The sequence below is a fragment of the Cucurbita pepo genome, chromosome 7 (assembly GCF_057944985.1).
Source record: "Cucurbita pepo subsp. pepo isolate OVF chromosome 7, ASM5794498v1, whole genome shotgun sequence".
Lineage (NCBI taxonomy): Eukaryota > Viridiplantae > Streptophyta > Magnoliopsida > Cucurbitales > Cucurbitaceae > Cucurbita > Cucurbita pepo.
The window spans coordinates 11217236-11232450 of NC_141804.1; the positions used below are offsets into that span (position 1 = coordinate 11217236).

General features: G+C 37.8%; 2 protein-coding genes across 7 annotated transcripts; both read left to right on the forward strand.

The window, feature by feature from the left end:
• The first annotated feature begins 482 nt into the window (after positions 1–482).
• LOC111798543 (topless-related protein 4) lies at positions 483–11545 on the forward strand. 2 transcript variants are annotated; one of them, XM_023681767.2, is made up of 26 exons: positions 483–657; positions 817–935; positions 1034–1213; positions 1317–1430; positions 1557–1715; positions 1828–2005; positions 2108–2231; positions 2595–2710; positions 3870–4038; positions 4165–4274; positions 4375–4444; positions 4605–4678; positions 4825–4920; positions 4998–5093; positions 6289–6416; positions 6540–6774; positions 6861–7031; positions 7114–7206; positions 7402–7548; positions 8579–8689; positions 8778–8957; positions 9364–9492; positions 9588–9683; positions 10207–10395; positions 10530–10696; positions 10811–11545. In XM_023681767.2, exons 2-26 carry the CDS (start codon positions 856–858, stop codon positions 11004–11006), a joined length of 3408 nt encoding a protein of 1135 aa, XP_023537535.1. In that variant the 5' UTR covers positions 483–657; positions 817–855; the 3' UTR covers positions 11007–11545. The 2 variants fall into 2 exon arrangements, with proteins under 2 accessions (XP_023537535.1, XP_023537536.1); XM_023681768.2 differs by having other exon boundaries at positions 484–657; positions 2598–2710.
• A 1291-nt stretch (positions 11546–12836) lies between these two features.
• On the forward strand, positions 12837–15215 carry LOC111798713 (uncharacterized). 5 transcript variants are annotated; one of them, XM_087125533.1, is made up of 4 exons: positions 12837–13924; positions 14017–14131; positions 14246–14452; positions 14597–15215. In XM_087125533.1, exons 1-4 carry the CDS (start codon positions 13601–13603, stop codon positions 15115–15117), a joined length of 1167 nt encoding a protein of 388 aa, XP_086981659.1. In that variant the 5' UTR covers positions 12837–13600; the 3' UTR covers positions 15118–15215. The 5 variants fall into 5 exon arrangements, with proteins under 5 accessions (XP_086981659.1, XP_023537793.1, XP_086981657.1 ...); XM_087125531.1 differs by having other exon boundaries at positions 12855–13121; positions 13251–13924; positions 14246–15215; XM_023682026.2 differs by having other exon boundaries at positions 12865–13701; positions 13810–13924; positions 14246–15215.

Here is a 15215-nt window from a genome sequence, read left to right on the forward strand (position 1 = left end):
CTAAAAGGAGGAGCTCAACGTCTGAGAGGAGGAGTCCGACTCCTAAACTTAAGTTGACCCGTGCAAAGATTGTTCGAAATCCAAAAAATTAAGAAAGATTTCGGTAGGTCAAGACGGGTCGATCCATATAAGCCAACCTATACTAAGGAGACCGATCTATGTCGGGACGTAGTTGTTGAGTCAAATATTATTTTATTTTATTTCTCATTCTCTCTCTTACAAAATAGATAAATGGCTGGTCTTGAAAAAAGAGGGAAACAAGAAGGTTATTTTTGTAATTTTAGTGGGTAGTGGGTTAAGTTAGAAAATCCCGCAAAAGCAGCCGAAGCTTTAAGACAAGATAATTCAACTGACTTATCATGTACTTATCAAATGATAATGATAAGTGAGATTACTTATCACAGTATTATTTATCATCTCGTTCTCGATCGCGCGGTCGCGGTATTTAATTTGTCCGATCTCTGTTTCTTCGCATTTCTCTCTCTTCTAAATCCCTAATCCTCTCGTCTTTCTGTGTATAAAAGCTTCCACCAGAAGTGCTTGAGAGAGAAACTAGAGCGAGAAAAAGCACTGAAACTCTTCTAAATTTCTTAGTCTTCGTCGTATTCATCTTCATCCTTTGAAGGACTTCCGATCTGACTTGCCTATCTCGCGGAGGTATTGGTTAATTTGCTATCTGGTCATTTCTGTAAATTGTTATATGTAATTCGTTACTTTCTCAGCACGTTCGGTTTTGGATTTCTTGTCTTGGAAATTGTAATTTTCTGTGTTTTTGTGCGTTTTGATGTTGTTAATGTTGTTGATCTGCTTGGTTAGATCGTTCAGAGGCTTGTTCTTAAAATTGAAGACATAAATATGTCTTCGCTTAGCAGAGAGCTCGTGTTTCTCATACTTCAGTTTCTGGACGAGGAGAAATTCAAGGAGACAGTTCATAAGTATGTTTAGTTTTCTTTGAATTTTCTTGTCGTTTTGTTTTCGCATGTCTGTTGTAATTTGGGTGGTGATGCTGATTTTTGTTTTTGTTTTGGTGGAGGTTGGAGCAAGAGTCGGGGTTTTTCTTCAACATGAGATATTTTGAGGATATGGTTACGAATGGCGAGTGGGAAGAGGTGGAGAAGTATCTATCTGGTTTCACGAAGGTTGATGATAATAGATACTCCATGAAGATTTTTTTTGAAATTCGGAAGCAGAAGTACCTTGAAGCTTTAGACAAGTAAAAGATAAATTCTATGAATTTGATTTCTGCTGCTATGCTTTTTCATTTGACAATTTGCTTTCTTCACGTCAACTTTACTAAGGATAGAATAAAATTGTAGGCCGGATAGAGCGAAAGCTGTGGATATTTTAGTTAAGGATTTGAAAGTGTTTGCGGCATTTAATGAAGACCTTTTCAAGGAGATTACACAGTTATTGACTTTGGATAACTTCAGGTACGGGTTACTTGTTTTCAAAAAATGTAGCTGCTCAGATACCGTGGACCTTTTGTTCCTGAATTTAAATTTATGTTTTTCTGTAGCAATGTTAGGCGATCTCATGAAACGTGTTATTTTGCACAGAGATAATGAGCAGTTATCAAAATATGGAGACACTAAGTCTGCTAGGGGCATAATGCTTGCTGAATTGAAAAAATTGATTGAAGCTAATCCACTTTTTCGTGATAAGCTTCAATTTCCAACCTTGAAGAACTCAAGATTGCGTACTCTAATTAATCAGAGGTCTATTGACTAATTCTGTTTTTTTTTCTCTCGCTATTTTATGGGTGGATTATTGCATTAATTTTTAAAACCTGAATTTTCTACATTCTTTTTTTCCAAATTGAGGATGCAGTTTAAATTGGCAGCACCAGCTCTGTAAGAATCCGAGGCCAAACCCTGACATCAAAACCTTATTTGTAGACCATAGTTGTGGACAACCTAATGGTGCCAGGGCTCCATCTCCTGTGACTAATCCCTTAATGGGGTCTGTTCCGAAGGCTGCAGCCTTTCCTCCCTTGGGTGCACATGGTGTAAGTTTAGAAGGAGATTGTTTTGTTTTATGATTTGTCAAGATATTTGATTGTTTTTTATCCTCTGGAGTTTGAATGCTGGTCTACTTTGTGTGCGTGTAGCCATTTCAGCCTACACCAGCTGCTCTTCCTACTTCTTTAGCTGGATGGATGGGAAATCCGTCCTCTGTGCCTCACCCATCAGCTTCTGCCGGGCCTATTGGTCTCAATGCAGCTAATAATGCGGGTAGGATGTGAATCTTCTTCTTCCTTTTTCCTCTAAGGGTGAGGGTATAAGCATTTACATGCTTGCATTAATTATGCTGCATATGTATGTGATGAACACATTTAGTCTTTTATCTTCGTCCATGGCATAATTTATAAGTTGAACTAACAAGGTGAAGAAAAGTATAACAAAATAATAGCGTGTAATTTTTTTATATTATTTAAATTGATCACTGTTCAACCCTTCTTGTTGTGATGGGTGAAGATGACAAAATAATAGCGTGCAATGCTAGTCAAGTTTCTTTATTGTCCACCTCTATGTACTCTTGTGTTTTTTTTCCTTCTGATCTAATCTCACCCTGTGATTTCTGATTAATTTTGTTAGCAGCTATTTTAAAGCGTCCCAGAACTCCTCCTACCAATAACCCAACTATGGACTATCAAACAGCTGATTCTGAACATGTGTTGAAACGAGCAAGACCATTTGGATTATCTGAAGAGGTACTGCTTAACTGCTTCTACTTTCTTTTTTATTTCTTTTACTCTCTTTTTCCCTGTATTTTATGCATTCCAGAACATTGCCTTTCAGCCTTCACGTTATACATTTTAATTGAAAGTCTTAGCACTTATCTCCTGTAAGAACAAAAAAAAAAAAAAAAAAAAAAAAAGAACCAGAAAAATAAAAAGAAAATCCCGAAATCTCACCTCAAATGATTCTTAAAAAATTAAGCAATAGAATATGTAGCAAGGTTGGCAAAATTGCTTATGAGAGACAGAATCCCCTTGCATCAAGATCATTTTCAATTTACTTAGCTGCATAGGCGCACAGATAGCAGCTCGATTTTTGGATGAGTAAGTTTCACTTTTGGACTCCAGACCCTAGTGGGGTTTTTTCTTGTAACTTGCTCTTTCAATGGTTGCTAAATCCTTTTCAGTTATTGTCAGTTTTTTTTGTGTCTGTGAAAGGTGAAAGCTCCAATGAAGTTCAATTCTTCGTTTGGTAGGTTATACACAAAAGGGTTAATACTTTTGATAGATTTTCGAGAAAGTTGTCTTTGCTTTTTTGGGCCATTTTGTCGCATGCTTTGTTGGAAGGTGGAGAAAGACTCGATCACTTGCTTTGGGGGTGCGATTTTTCTCCCTCCATTTGGTCTCTTTTTCATGTATTTGCCTTTCAGCTTACTGGACACATAGGTTGTAGAGAGTTGCTCAAAAAGTTTCTTCTCCATCTGCTTTCTTGTGAGAAGTGAAGATTTATATGGTGGGTAGGGATTTGTAGGGTGAGAAGAATAATAGAATCTTTAGAGGGATTGAGAAAATTTACAGTTACGCCGGGTTCTCTGTCAGGTTCTATGTTTCCCTTTTGGTGTCAGTTTCTAAGTTGTTACTGTTGTTTTTGTTTTTTCCTTTTTTCTTTTGTGTGTGTGTACTGCAGGGTCTTATTTTACCTGATTGAAGCCGTTTTCTTTAGTCGGGTTCTTTCCGTGGGCTTCATTTTTTAAATGCCCTTGTATTCTTTCAATTTTTTTTTCTCAATGAGAGCTCAGTTTCTTATTTTCTTAAATAATCATTTCTTGATATGCCAAGGACACCTGCCATTCACGGTGAAAATACCTTCTGTAAGTTTCCTCCTAATTTCCTCATTGATGGTTTTGTGCAGGTCAATAATTTATCGGTAAATATTCTTCCTGTTGGATATGCCAACCAGGGTCATGGACAGAGTTCCTACTCCTCTGATGACTTGCCTAAGAATGTTGTTACGAACTTGAGTCAAGGTTCAGTTGTCAAGAGTATGGATTTCCATCCACAGCAACAAACTATACTTCTTGGTACGCCCCAATTTAATTTAGAAGCAATATCAACATTCTTTTGTTATTATGTTGTTAACTTTACCTGGCTTGGTGCTGGATAAGAGTGCACATCTCACATTTCTTTCCATTTATTTTGAAATTCAGTTGGAACAAATGTGGGTGACGTCATGATCTGGGAGGTTGGTGGCCGTGAAAGGATTGCTATTAGAAATTTTAAAGTCTGGGATCTTTCAGCATGTTCAGTGCCTCTACAGGTTTGGTTTCTGTTTCATTGGGCTCCCATGAAACATCAAGTGTTAGATTGATAGGTGAGGATTCAATTTTGAGGTATTTAACTCTTTGGTTCACTTATAGGCATCTTTGGCCGGTGATTATACTGCATCAATCAATCGTGTTATGTGGAGCCCTGATGGAACAGTTTTTGGTGAGTTCAGTCTGTTTTTTTGCTTTTTTTTTTTTTTTTTTTTTTTTTTTTTTGTTTTTTTTTCCGTCTAATGTTGACTCTTGATAAGTTGTTTCATTTGAGAATTATTTTTTTACGAGAATTGGAAATTGACTAGTTTGGATTGCTTTTCAACATTCAGGCGTTGCATATTCAAAGTCCATCGTGCATATATATTCCTATCAGGCTGGCGATGATTTAAGAAACCACTTAGAGGTTTGTGTTGGGGGGAAATCTCGATCAATTTCGTCTTATTACCTCCATATAATCATAGTTTCCAATTCGAACTGCTCAATACTAATTTTGTTTAGATTAGGTGATTGACTTTTTTTTTTGTTTCTCGCCTTCATTTCAAAATACAGATCGAGGCTCATGTTGGCAGTGTCAATGATCTTGCCTTTTCATATCCAAACAAGCAGCTAAGCTTGGTTACCTGCGGGGAGGATAGGGTTATTAAGGTTTGTTCCTAAGTGACTTTTAGATGATGTCCACGTACAAGTTTGATGTTTCTTACTACTTTTTTCATATTTTGCAGGTGTGGGATACAGTCACTGGAGTTAAGCAGTTTACTTTTGAGGGTCATGATGCACCAGTGTATTCTATATGTCCTCATCACAAGGAGAACATTCAGGTAATATGAAGCCCATTATGTTCATTTTATGGAATTTTTTGTGCAACGGAACATTATTAGGATTTCTGTTTTCTTTTTATGAAAAACCAAATTTCATGGAGAAAATGGAAGGATATATGACTAGGTAATTAAAAAATATAAAATAAATAAAGATACCAACTATGCTAAAAAAATTTAGAAAATAAAGAAATGAAGGGCCAAAACCACTGCGAAAAAAGGTTCTAACAATTCAGAATACAAAGGATGTGTACTAGTCTTTTTGGGTTACTGACACCCAAATGGAGGTGTTGTATTCAGTCAAAGACCAAACTTCCATTAAGACATCCCCACGGTTGAAAAGTTCCACAAAATAGCCAGAAAGGTAGTCATCCCCAAAGCATCTCCTATCTCTGATATGGAGAATGGAACAAGATTTCCACCATCAAGCAACGCAAATTATTATGAGTCAAGGAAACTCCAATGATCTCTAGAAACGAGCTCCATATCAAGGTATCTAAGTTATGTCTCTAAAGGACAAGATTCAAACTTTCTTAGCTACATTTTCCAAGAATCCACCATTGTAGCTCCATCTGCTTGGAGGAAGCCTTTCAAGTAGAGTTGATGATGTTAATCTTCTCCTGCCTGACTTGCTGAGCAAAGAAGTTGACCTTCTTTTGGGCTATCACCTTCCACAACAAAGAAAACAACAATGGTTTTGAATGAGAGAGCCAACAAGATGGTAAAGAAAGAGCTGGAAGAGACTTGAGGGATAGGAATTCCACAAATAGACATCCCTAGAATCCGCTCATAAGAAAAACCCTGGTAAAATAGGAATTAAAGATGAATTGTAAGAGGCATCCTTATCTAAATGCAGGTATAACAAAAACCAAAAGTAGATTTCAAAGAAGATAGGGAATAGAAGACAGAATGGGGACTCTCCTAACCATTTATCCTCCCAAAAAGAGGAATTAAACATCCCCAATCTATAATTTGAAAAATTTAGAAATTGTAGCAAAATAAGAGGAGATGGCCTTCTGTGGATGCTTGCATGTGCCTTTAGACCCACGAGTTGAAACCCACCAAGAGGGAAGAGCCTCACATTTACTAGGAACTTTTTTCTGTACCTTCCTATGGAATGAGCATTTTTGGAGTATATCAGGGGTGTAGGAATATTTTAATATTGTGGTTTCTTATTCTTAGCTTCTTTGCTTTGTAGTTTATCTTCTCAACAGCAACCGACGGAAAAATAAAGGCATGGTTATATGATAACGTGGGTTCAAGAGTTGACTATGATGCACCGGGCCACTCATCTACTACAATGTCATATAGTGCTGATGGAACGAGGTTAATATGTTAATATTTACTACTGTGAACATTTTCTATTCTAAATACTACAATGTTATCCTTCCAGAGTTTCAGTTGGTACTTATTCTAAAATATCCGTCAATTTTTATTCTCAACCTATAGGTTGTTTTCTTGTGGGACAAATAAGGAAGGAGAATCACACTTGGTTGAGTGGAATGAAAGTGAAGGAGCTGTAAAGCGTACATATCATGGTCTTGGCAAGCGATCGGTGGGTGTTGTCCAATTTGATACCACCAAAAACCGTTTCTTGGCTGCCGGTGATGATTTCTCGGTTAAATTCTGGGATATGGATAGTGTAAATCTTTTAACAAGTATTGATGCAGATGGTGGATTGCCGGTTAGTCATGATTTGAGTATCATTTTCCCACCGATCTTGATAATATACTTATATAACCTTATTATTTTAATTTCCTAAATCTGCAGGCTTCCCCTTGTATAAGATTTAATAAGGATGGGAATCTATTGGCTGTTTCAACTAATGATAATGGTATCAAGATTCTAGCCAATGCAGAGGGAATTAGGATGCTCCGAACAGTTGAAAATCGTACATTTGATGCAGCTGCTTCTAGGGTTTCTTCTGCTCCTGTTGTGAAGGTATAATATTTCAAATATTCTGTATGCTTTGTTTACTTTGTCTTTTCTCTTGCTGTGATTTTATTCGATAATTTTCCGTCAGGCTCCGACAATAGGTTCAATGATCCCTACTGCTGTGACTGTTGGTATGAGCATTGGAGACCGGACTGCCCCAGTTGCAGCCATGGTTGGAATTGTAAGTGTCATTGTCTTAATGGTGGATGATCTTGCTTAACAGACTCCATATCGTTGGCATTACTCTTGTTCATAATTTTTGTCGACAAATGATATTTCTTATGGATTCAATATTGGATATTGGATTATATACATGCTTGACATTCATAAGCAGTGATATTCAGTGACTTACCCTTTCTATTATTGACAACTTCAGAACAACGATAATCGAAGTTTGGCTGATATAAAACCAAGAATTGCGGATGAATCAGCGGATAAATCTAGGATCTGGAAACTTACAGAAGTTAACGAACCAACTCAATGTCGTTCCTTGAGGCTTCATGACAATCTAACTGCTGCAAAGGTATGGGTTTTGCTCAGAAGTTTTATTTCTTTGGTCAAACTTTTTTAATTATTAAATATTTGTATAATAATATAATATTTATCAGTTCCCAGTCCTGTTTTTTCTAATTGATAGTAAATCTTCAGCTTATGTCTAGTGAAAAATCCTTAAGGATTTCATTAGATTCTCCAGGGAGTTACTGAAGGAAAATTTGAATAATTTATTCTTCACATTTGGGTATATTTGTAAAGTTTTTTGGTCTCCCCATTTCATCTCCTCAGCTGTGCTCATACAGAACTTGCTGGTTCATGAGTCTTGACTTAGGAAGCTTGTTCATTCAATATATGAAATTAGTTTGTTAACAGCAGTCAGTCTAAGTGAGGAGGCCGATTTAGTGCTTAATTTTTTGTTTGTTTATTTCTCCTCTACAATCTGTTTGTTTACTTTTTGTTTCTATTCAGTCTCTTGTGGTGTTCGTATCTTTTGAGTATTAGTCTTTTTTTCATTTTTTCGATGAAAAGTTTCATTTCCTGTTCATAGAAAATATAAGTGAGGGATGCTTCCAGTTATGTTATTCTCCCAGATTTTTTCTTTGTCGTAAATAGCATGGAATTATGTATCAGGGAAAAAATGTGTGGAACTTAAGTTATTCTAACCTGACACTATACTTATTCCTTTTGGATTCGTATGAAAGCGTTATTGGAAGGTTTCTTATATTGTATGGGTCATATCTTTTGTTAGAATACACGTTGCATAAGATGCCATGAAATAGTACTTTCTGCTGATCTCTTATAATAGTATTGCACCAGATTAAGCTTTCTATTGGACAACACCTTTTGGTTTTTTATGATCTCAGTTTTTCCTTGAATATCATATCTTTTAATATGATTGCTCAGAAAGCTTTTAGTTTTCCCTTTTAGAGTCGAATCAGTTGTGCTGCATTTAATGAACAATATAATGATAATAATAATCTTTCAATGGTATATAACTTTTGTCAAGTGCGTTTATCTTAATTTACAATCATATTGTGATACATTGATAGTTATTTCAGATTTCTAGATTAATTTACACAAATTCGGGCCTAGCAATATTGGCGTTAGCATCTAATGCTGTGCATAAGTTATGGAGATGGCAGAGAAATGACCGAAATGCGACAGGAAAGGTATAGGATTTTTTGATCATGTGAGATAAGGGTAATATTATGATAGATTCCTAGAAATTCTCTATTTATGAAATATTGTTGTGTGCAGGCCACAGCTAGCATAGCACCACAGTTATGGCAACCTACGAGTGGAATATTGATGACTAATGATATAAGTGATACAAATCCAGAAGATGCTGTCCCATGCTTTGCACTTTCAAAGAATGACTCTTATGTCATGTCTGCCTCGGGGGGAAAAATATCGCTATTCAATATGATGACGTTTAAGGTAGTTTGTTATATCATATTCATAACCTGCCAGTCTCCCTGCCTCTGGGGGGTTGTATATGGTTGGAACTGGGTTGTTTGAATGCTATTTATATCGGAAGTTGTTGGTATTTTAACCATGATTGGCTTGCTTAATCACAAAAGCAATATGTTCCTACTTACATCTTATTTTGGGATGAAGTGCCAAATATTTCAAGTAATAAATTGAGGAGACGATTGTTGGATATCCCAACAGTTCTAACAATCTCGCGTTGTCTACTGGTCTCGCACGGTCACTACTTTGACCAGAATTAAAAAAAAAAATTAATCCTAATTAGTGGAGATGTGGGAAATATTGAACTATGCACCGAGTTTTATGAATTACATTTTTCATGCATTCCTATGCTTAAATGTGTTTCTCCATGCAGACAATGACAACATTCATGCCCCCACCACCAGCAGCAACGTTTTTGGCCTTCCATCCCCAGGATAACAATATTATTGCTATAGGCATGGAGGACTCTTCTATTCAAATCTACAATGTTCGAGTTGACGAGGTCAAACTTCGTTAGATTGATTTTCTAGTTTGCAAGTATAGCTTAGCTGAAATTGGAGTTCGGGTGTTTGATCATTGTTAGCTTCCATATTGCAGGTGAAAACCAAATTAAAAGGTCACCATAAAAGAATAACTGGGCTTGCCTTCTCGAATCATCTCAATGTGCTTGTGTCTTCAGGAGCTGACTCTCAGGTTTGAACTGTGTTCCTAGCTTTTAGTTTCTGTATGGGGAACTTCTGAGAAAGCGTTATTACAGAACTGAGCGTAGAAGTCCTATGATTAATTGCACTTCAATTTTTTTTTTTTTTTGTAAAATTTTTACGTCACTCCCTTTTTTATATTTTTATTTGCTTTTTCATGCACACTCGTGTTTGTTTTGTCGTATAGTCACGTGCTGCATTTTTTCTCTGGCTTAACCTTGATATCATGAGTCTGGGATCATAGATCTGCTTTGATCTGGAAGACACCCTTCCATACATTTTATTTTTTAGTGGATCTGTTGTGCCCCCTTAAATAGAAGAAAACAAGTGCACCCTGTTGGACAGAAACGTAATTTAAGCATGTCAGTATGTACTATAGGAGTGAATGCATCATTATATCGTTATCTACCGCATCTCTCTCTTGCTCCCGCTCTCTTATTTAGTTAGAATTTTTGTTGGTTTTATATAATTTGTGCGTTAGGAGTAATTGAGCTGTATTGTTATTATTTTTGTAGCTGTGCGTCTGGAGCACTGATGGATGGGAGAAACAGGTTAGCAAATTCTTGCAGATACCGAGCAGTCGAACTGCTGCTCCTCTTGCAGATACCCGCGTTCAGTTCCACGGAGACCAGACACATTTGTTGGCCATTCACGAAACTCAGATAGCTATATATGAAGCTCCGAAATTGGAATGCCTTAAGCAGGTATAGTATGCAAGAACATTCATTATATTCAAGTATCAAGAGAATGCACATGCTCATTGTTTTTTGTAGTAGTTTGTAATTTGTATCTTCGTTTCTAAAAGACGTTCATTTTTGCAACTAACTTCCTTCAACAGTGGTTCCCACGAGAAGCCAGTGGTCCAATCACCCATGCAACGTATTCGTGTGATAGTCAGTCGATCTATGTCAGCTTTGAAGACGGAAGCGTAGGTGTTCTTACGGCATCAACTCTTCGATTAAGATGTCGAATAAATCCGAACGCGTACTTGACTTCTAGTCCAAGGTGTGTTTATTTAGTTTAGGAATCAACTTTCTCAGATGTTTACCATGCACAGCTTAGTAGTCCTGGATGGCTCAACTTTTTCTTATATATTCCATTGTGTTCATTTATGAGCAGCTTGAGGGTACATCCCCTGGTTATTGCGGCACATCCATCTGAACCCAACCAGTTTGCATTGGGACTGTCAGACGGCGGTGTCCATGTACTCGAGCCATCAGAGTCGGAAGGTAAATGGGGAACTTCTCCTCCAGTTGAAAACGGTGCTGGGTCGAGCACTGCTTCGGCTGCTGGTCCCGATCAACCTCATAGGTGACGCTGAGTATAGGAGATGTTTGTGATTAGAGCAAAGGTGAATTGCCAAATTAGGTAATGTAGATGTAGGATACTTGAATCAAGCATGCTAGAGCTTGTCGTATATGGCGACATCATAGCAAGTCGTGGCGTTGTGCAGTTGGTTCTTGTCCACGAAGACTCAGAGATGACAAGTAAGTACAAGTACGTACAGTGTTGTAGGCTAAAAAAGAAAACGATCAGACACAAGGTTGAAGGGGATGAGGGCTACAGACAATTGAAGAAATCCGAGATAGAGACAGATGAATTTTGTTGTATCGACTGTGGGCGGACTGTCGTGAAATGAAGTTCTTCATTTCGCCTTGGTTAATTTTTTAATTTTTTTTTTGTTTACAAAAAAAAAAAACCTTTTGTGTTCGTCTAGTCTTTTATGAGAAAAGGTATGGGTAGATAACAAATCTGTTAATTTTTCTCAGCGTCTATTGCCACTGGCCAATTGACCACCACCATTTGTACATTTTGTGGTACATTTACATGATACACAACATCCCTTCATTTTCATGCTGATTTTGTTTTTTAATTAGTGAAATTACATCGATGTAGGAACTTTTTAAAATTCATCATTAGTATCCCTTGAAAAAATAGTGAAATAGCCAATGGGGATACTCGAGAATTTTGTTTTAGAACGTGTTTTTTTATTGAAAAAGATGGATAATTTCATCAATAATAATATGCGCTGCTATACGTGTTGATTGTAACTTAGTATTAACTTAGTATAACAATATTCAACATGAATATAGTTTAACGTTAAAAACTAAACACGTATTATTGGTGCAAGCTTAAATTGAACATGCGGGTTGAAATTGTTGGCATATATATATTTGGTTCGATGAATATTGTCTCACGCCCAAATCTCATACCTTAGTCATTTAGAAGTTGAAGTATTCCTAATCTCCTTCATAAATCAAGGTTTGAATCTCTCCATTCTTAGATATGGTAAAAAATAGAAAAGGAAACTCATTTCCTTAGAAAAATCTATTCAATTATTGTGAATAGCTTGATGCACTATTTTCTTTCGATCTTTTGACCGAAATGTAGTAAAAAGAAGGAAAGTCCACGGACCGACCCCATCATCTCCACCCCGTAGGACTGACCATAGAACCCTGTTCAATCAGTGGAACGCATTAGCTGTCTGCTATCCGGTTGGAGAGTAAGGGTTGGAAAAGGACAATCACTCATTCTCAAAACCAGCATTCTTAAGACCAAAGAGGCGGGCGGAAAAGAGGGGAAGCCTCTTCTGGTCGGGCGGAAAGTGGGAAAGTCTGTAGCTGGATTCTTCGGAACCACAAGAATCCTCCGTTAAAATGGGATTCCAACTTCTTTTGAGATTTTGAGGACGGTAGCATATATTTAAAATTTTGCACCTTTTTTAATAACTTGCTCAATACACATTCAAAATATTTTAGCAATTTCTTTTTTATGGATCCAAGTGTAAGTCAGATTATGATAACTTCCTCGAATAATTTCTCGATTTCCATGACACTACCTCTTCATAGCACGTGAATTGACACGTTATAAATTTCCTTTTATTTTTACTTCTAACATTTTGGAAACATTTTGAAACGAAATCTTGTGCATATCTAAACACAAACGTCTCATTCTTAACCATCCAAAGCCAAATAGCAAACATTCTTCCTTTCAAGCTCTGAAGTTGAATAAAAAGAAAAGGCAAAGGCGACAGACAACCAACACAGAGAGAAGATGAGTATACCACTTGGGCAGTTTGAGCTCCCTGTAGATATAGACTTGTCATGAAAATGGAGGGAAAAAGATGAAGGAAATAAGAAGAAAAATGGCCAAAATGAAAGCAAAGCTATGAAGAAAAAAGGAAAGGGATTTTGAAGGTCTCTCGTTGTGATGCCTTTTTCAAAGTGGGGACATCAAATGAGACATGAGAGAGTGGGTGTTGGCATGCAATGTCAGGGCTGTGTCATTAGCCACTGCACCACTCTCACAATTCCAAACCCCGAACCCCAAACCCCAAAACTTCTCTCAAAAAACCTTTGGTTAATCTTTGAAATGGCTGAAAATGGAGGAAAATCAGCCAAGACCCAGAAGAAATCGAGGCGAATTTGAGGTAGAAATGGGTTGTTTTTGAAATTTGAAGATAGATTCAAGAACCCCTTTGAGGGTTGTCGCTGTTTTGGGCGGTGGTGGCCCATGGCGCAAGGTAATCGATGTGCTAATAGCTGAAATGTTGTGGCAGGGAGGTTTTACAGGCACTTTTTGAAGCCCACCCCCACCCCCTCCACTTTATTTTCCCCAATAGGTGACACTCCTTATACACAAAAACAAGTAGATTGAATTGAACATCAAACTTTGAGGGTAAACTATCTTGAATTATTGAAGAAGACAAAGAATGCGGAGAACCCATCAAAAACTGTCCCATTGCTGATTGGGGAACGAAAATGGAGGATTAAACGAGTGAGTAAATGTGAAATCATCCAACCCCATCTCCACTACGAACGATTTTCGGGTTCTTAAGGGTTTCGAATCGTTTTTTTTGGTTGATTTTTCCTCGTTTCGTCGAAGATTTTGTGCTTCCGACTGGCTGAGATGCCGCGGCCAGGCCCGAGACCGTATGAGTGCGTGCGGCGAGCTTGGCATAGTGATAGACATCAGCCGATGAGAGGTTCCATTATTCAGCAAATTTTCAGGTTCTGGGTCGTTTTAAACTTGGCCGATTCTCTTCGATTTGATTGTGTTTTTCTTGTTCTTGTTCTTTTTGTGCATTTTGGTGAATTGCACACCATGTGTTTGATCAGAGTTGTCAATGAGAATCATAGCCCTGCTACTAAAAAGAACAAGGAATGGCAAGAGAAATTGCCGATTGTGGTTTTGAAAGCTGAAGAAATCATGTATTCTAAAGCTAATTCTGAGGTATTTCCCCCTTTTTCTCTTCTGGGTTTTGCTCCAATTTGGATCTTGTTCTTGTTTCAAGCTTTGGATTTCGTCCATTTAATTTTGCTTAGGTTGAGTACATGAATCTTGAGACAGTTTGGGAGCGTTTGAATGATGCTGTTAATACCATAATTCGAAGAGATGAACGCAGTGAAACTGGTGAGCTTTTGCCTCCCTGTGTTGAAGGTATAAACCAAAATGGTTTCATTTCAAGTTCTTGGATCTAATCATTAAACTCTGCTCTCAAATGGTTTGGTTTGTTGTTTGTCATTTGTTTTGCTTCTTCTCTGTGGTATTCAGCTGCACTAAACCTCGGCTGCGTTCCAGTACGAGCTTCTCGAAGCCAACGCCATACGAATCCCAGGACATATCTTACTCCAAGAACACAAGAACCATCTACTCTTGCTACCACATTGGACAAAGCCAGTGATGAAAGACCCCTACCGACGTCGTTGTTACGCCCGAGCAACCAGTTGAGTTTTCCACGAGCCACAGCTATGAACTCGAGTATGTTTGGTTCTGAGCATAACAGCCCTACCATTCCAAGTAACCCTGCTTTCTTGATTGAGAATGTTCACAATTACAACTATTCGATGACTGACCTGGGATCTGTTTATCCATTGTATTATGGAATCCGTTTTCGAACTGAAGAGCCGAACGTAGGCTCCCGGTGTTCTGTAGATGCCAACCAACAGACGATATTTTTGGGTAGACCGGTCATGTCGAGTGCAGAGCCTGCTGAGCTTAGTCTTTGCGCTCGTAAAACTGGAAATGCTATGAGCAGATTCCCATCAGAAGTTATCACAGACACAGAATGTGATTTATCTTTAAGGTTGGGAGTACCTTCCCAGCCATGTGTGAGTACTGGGAAGCCTTGGGCTTCTGAAACCGGAGACATTGGTTCAAGCAGTTCCCATGAGCGGAACAAGTTCCACGATCGACCCATTTACGCAACTAAAGAGTTCACTTTTTTCCCTAACAGAACTTCGTTCGATCCATTTGGTTCCTGCTCGAATATGTGGAGCTCAGATTGGAGGGGTCAGAATCCAGAATCTTTCACGAAAAAGCGCAAAGAGCCCATTCGTAGCGACGAGGAGGATGAACCATTTTGTTTTCCACCCGAGGCTCCGTCTAACTGGTTTGACAGTCGAACGAAAAGGCCAGGTTTGTAGACAGTTTTTCCATGATGTCGTACTGTCACTAATAAGAACTATTCCTTTTGTAGCTTTAGTTGAAAATTTATAATATTTTGTTCAAGGCCTTCCTAACA

Coding starts and splice junctions, on each gene's coding strand:
- LOC111798713 (XM_087125531.1), top strand. CDS start 13,601: ATGCCGCGGCCAGGCCCGAGACCGTATGAGTGCGTGCGGCGAGCTTGG. Junction 13,925..14,016: donor ATTCTAAAGCTAATTCTGAG/GTATTTCCCCCT, acceptor AATTTTGCTTAG/GTTGAGTACATGAATCTTGA. Junction 14,132..14,245: donor TTTGCCTCCCTGTGTTGAAG/GTATAAACCAAA, acceptor TGTGGTATTCAG/CTGCACTAAACCTCGGCTGC.
- LOC111798543 (XM_023681767.2), top strand. CDS start 856: ATGTCTTCGCTTAGCAGAGAGCTCGTGTTTCTCATACTTCAGTTTCTG. Junction 8,690..8,777: donor ACCGAAATGCGACAGGAAAG/GTATAGGATTTT, acceptor TGTTGTGTGCAG/GCCACAGCTAGCATAGCACC. Junction 10,396..10,529: donor AATTGGAATGCCTTAAGCAG/GTATAGTATGCA, acceptor TTCCTTCAACAG/TGGTTCCCACGAGAAGCCAG.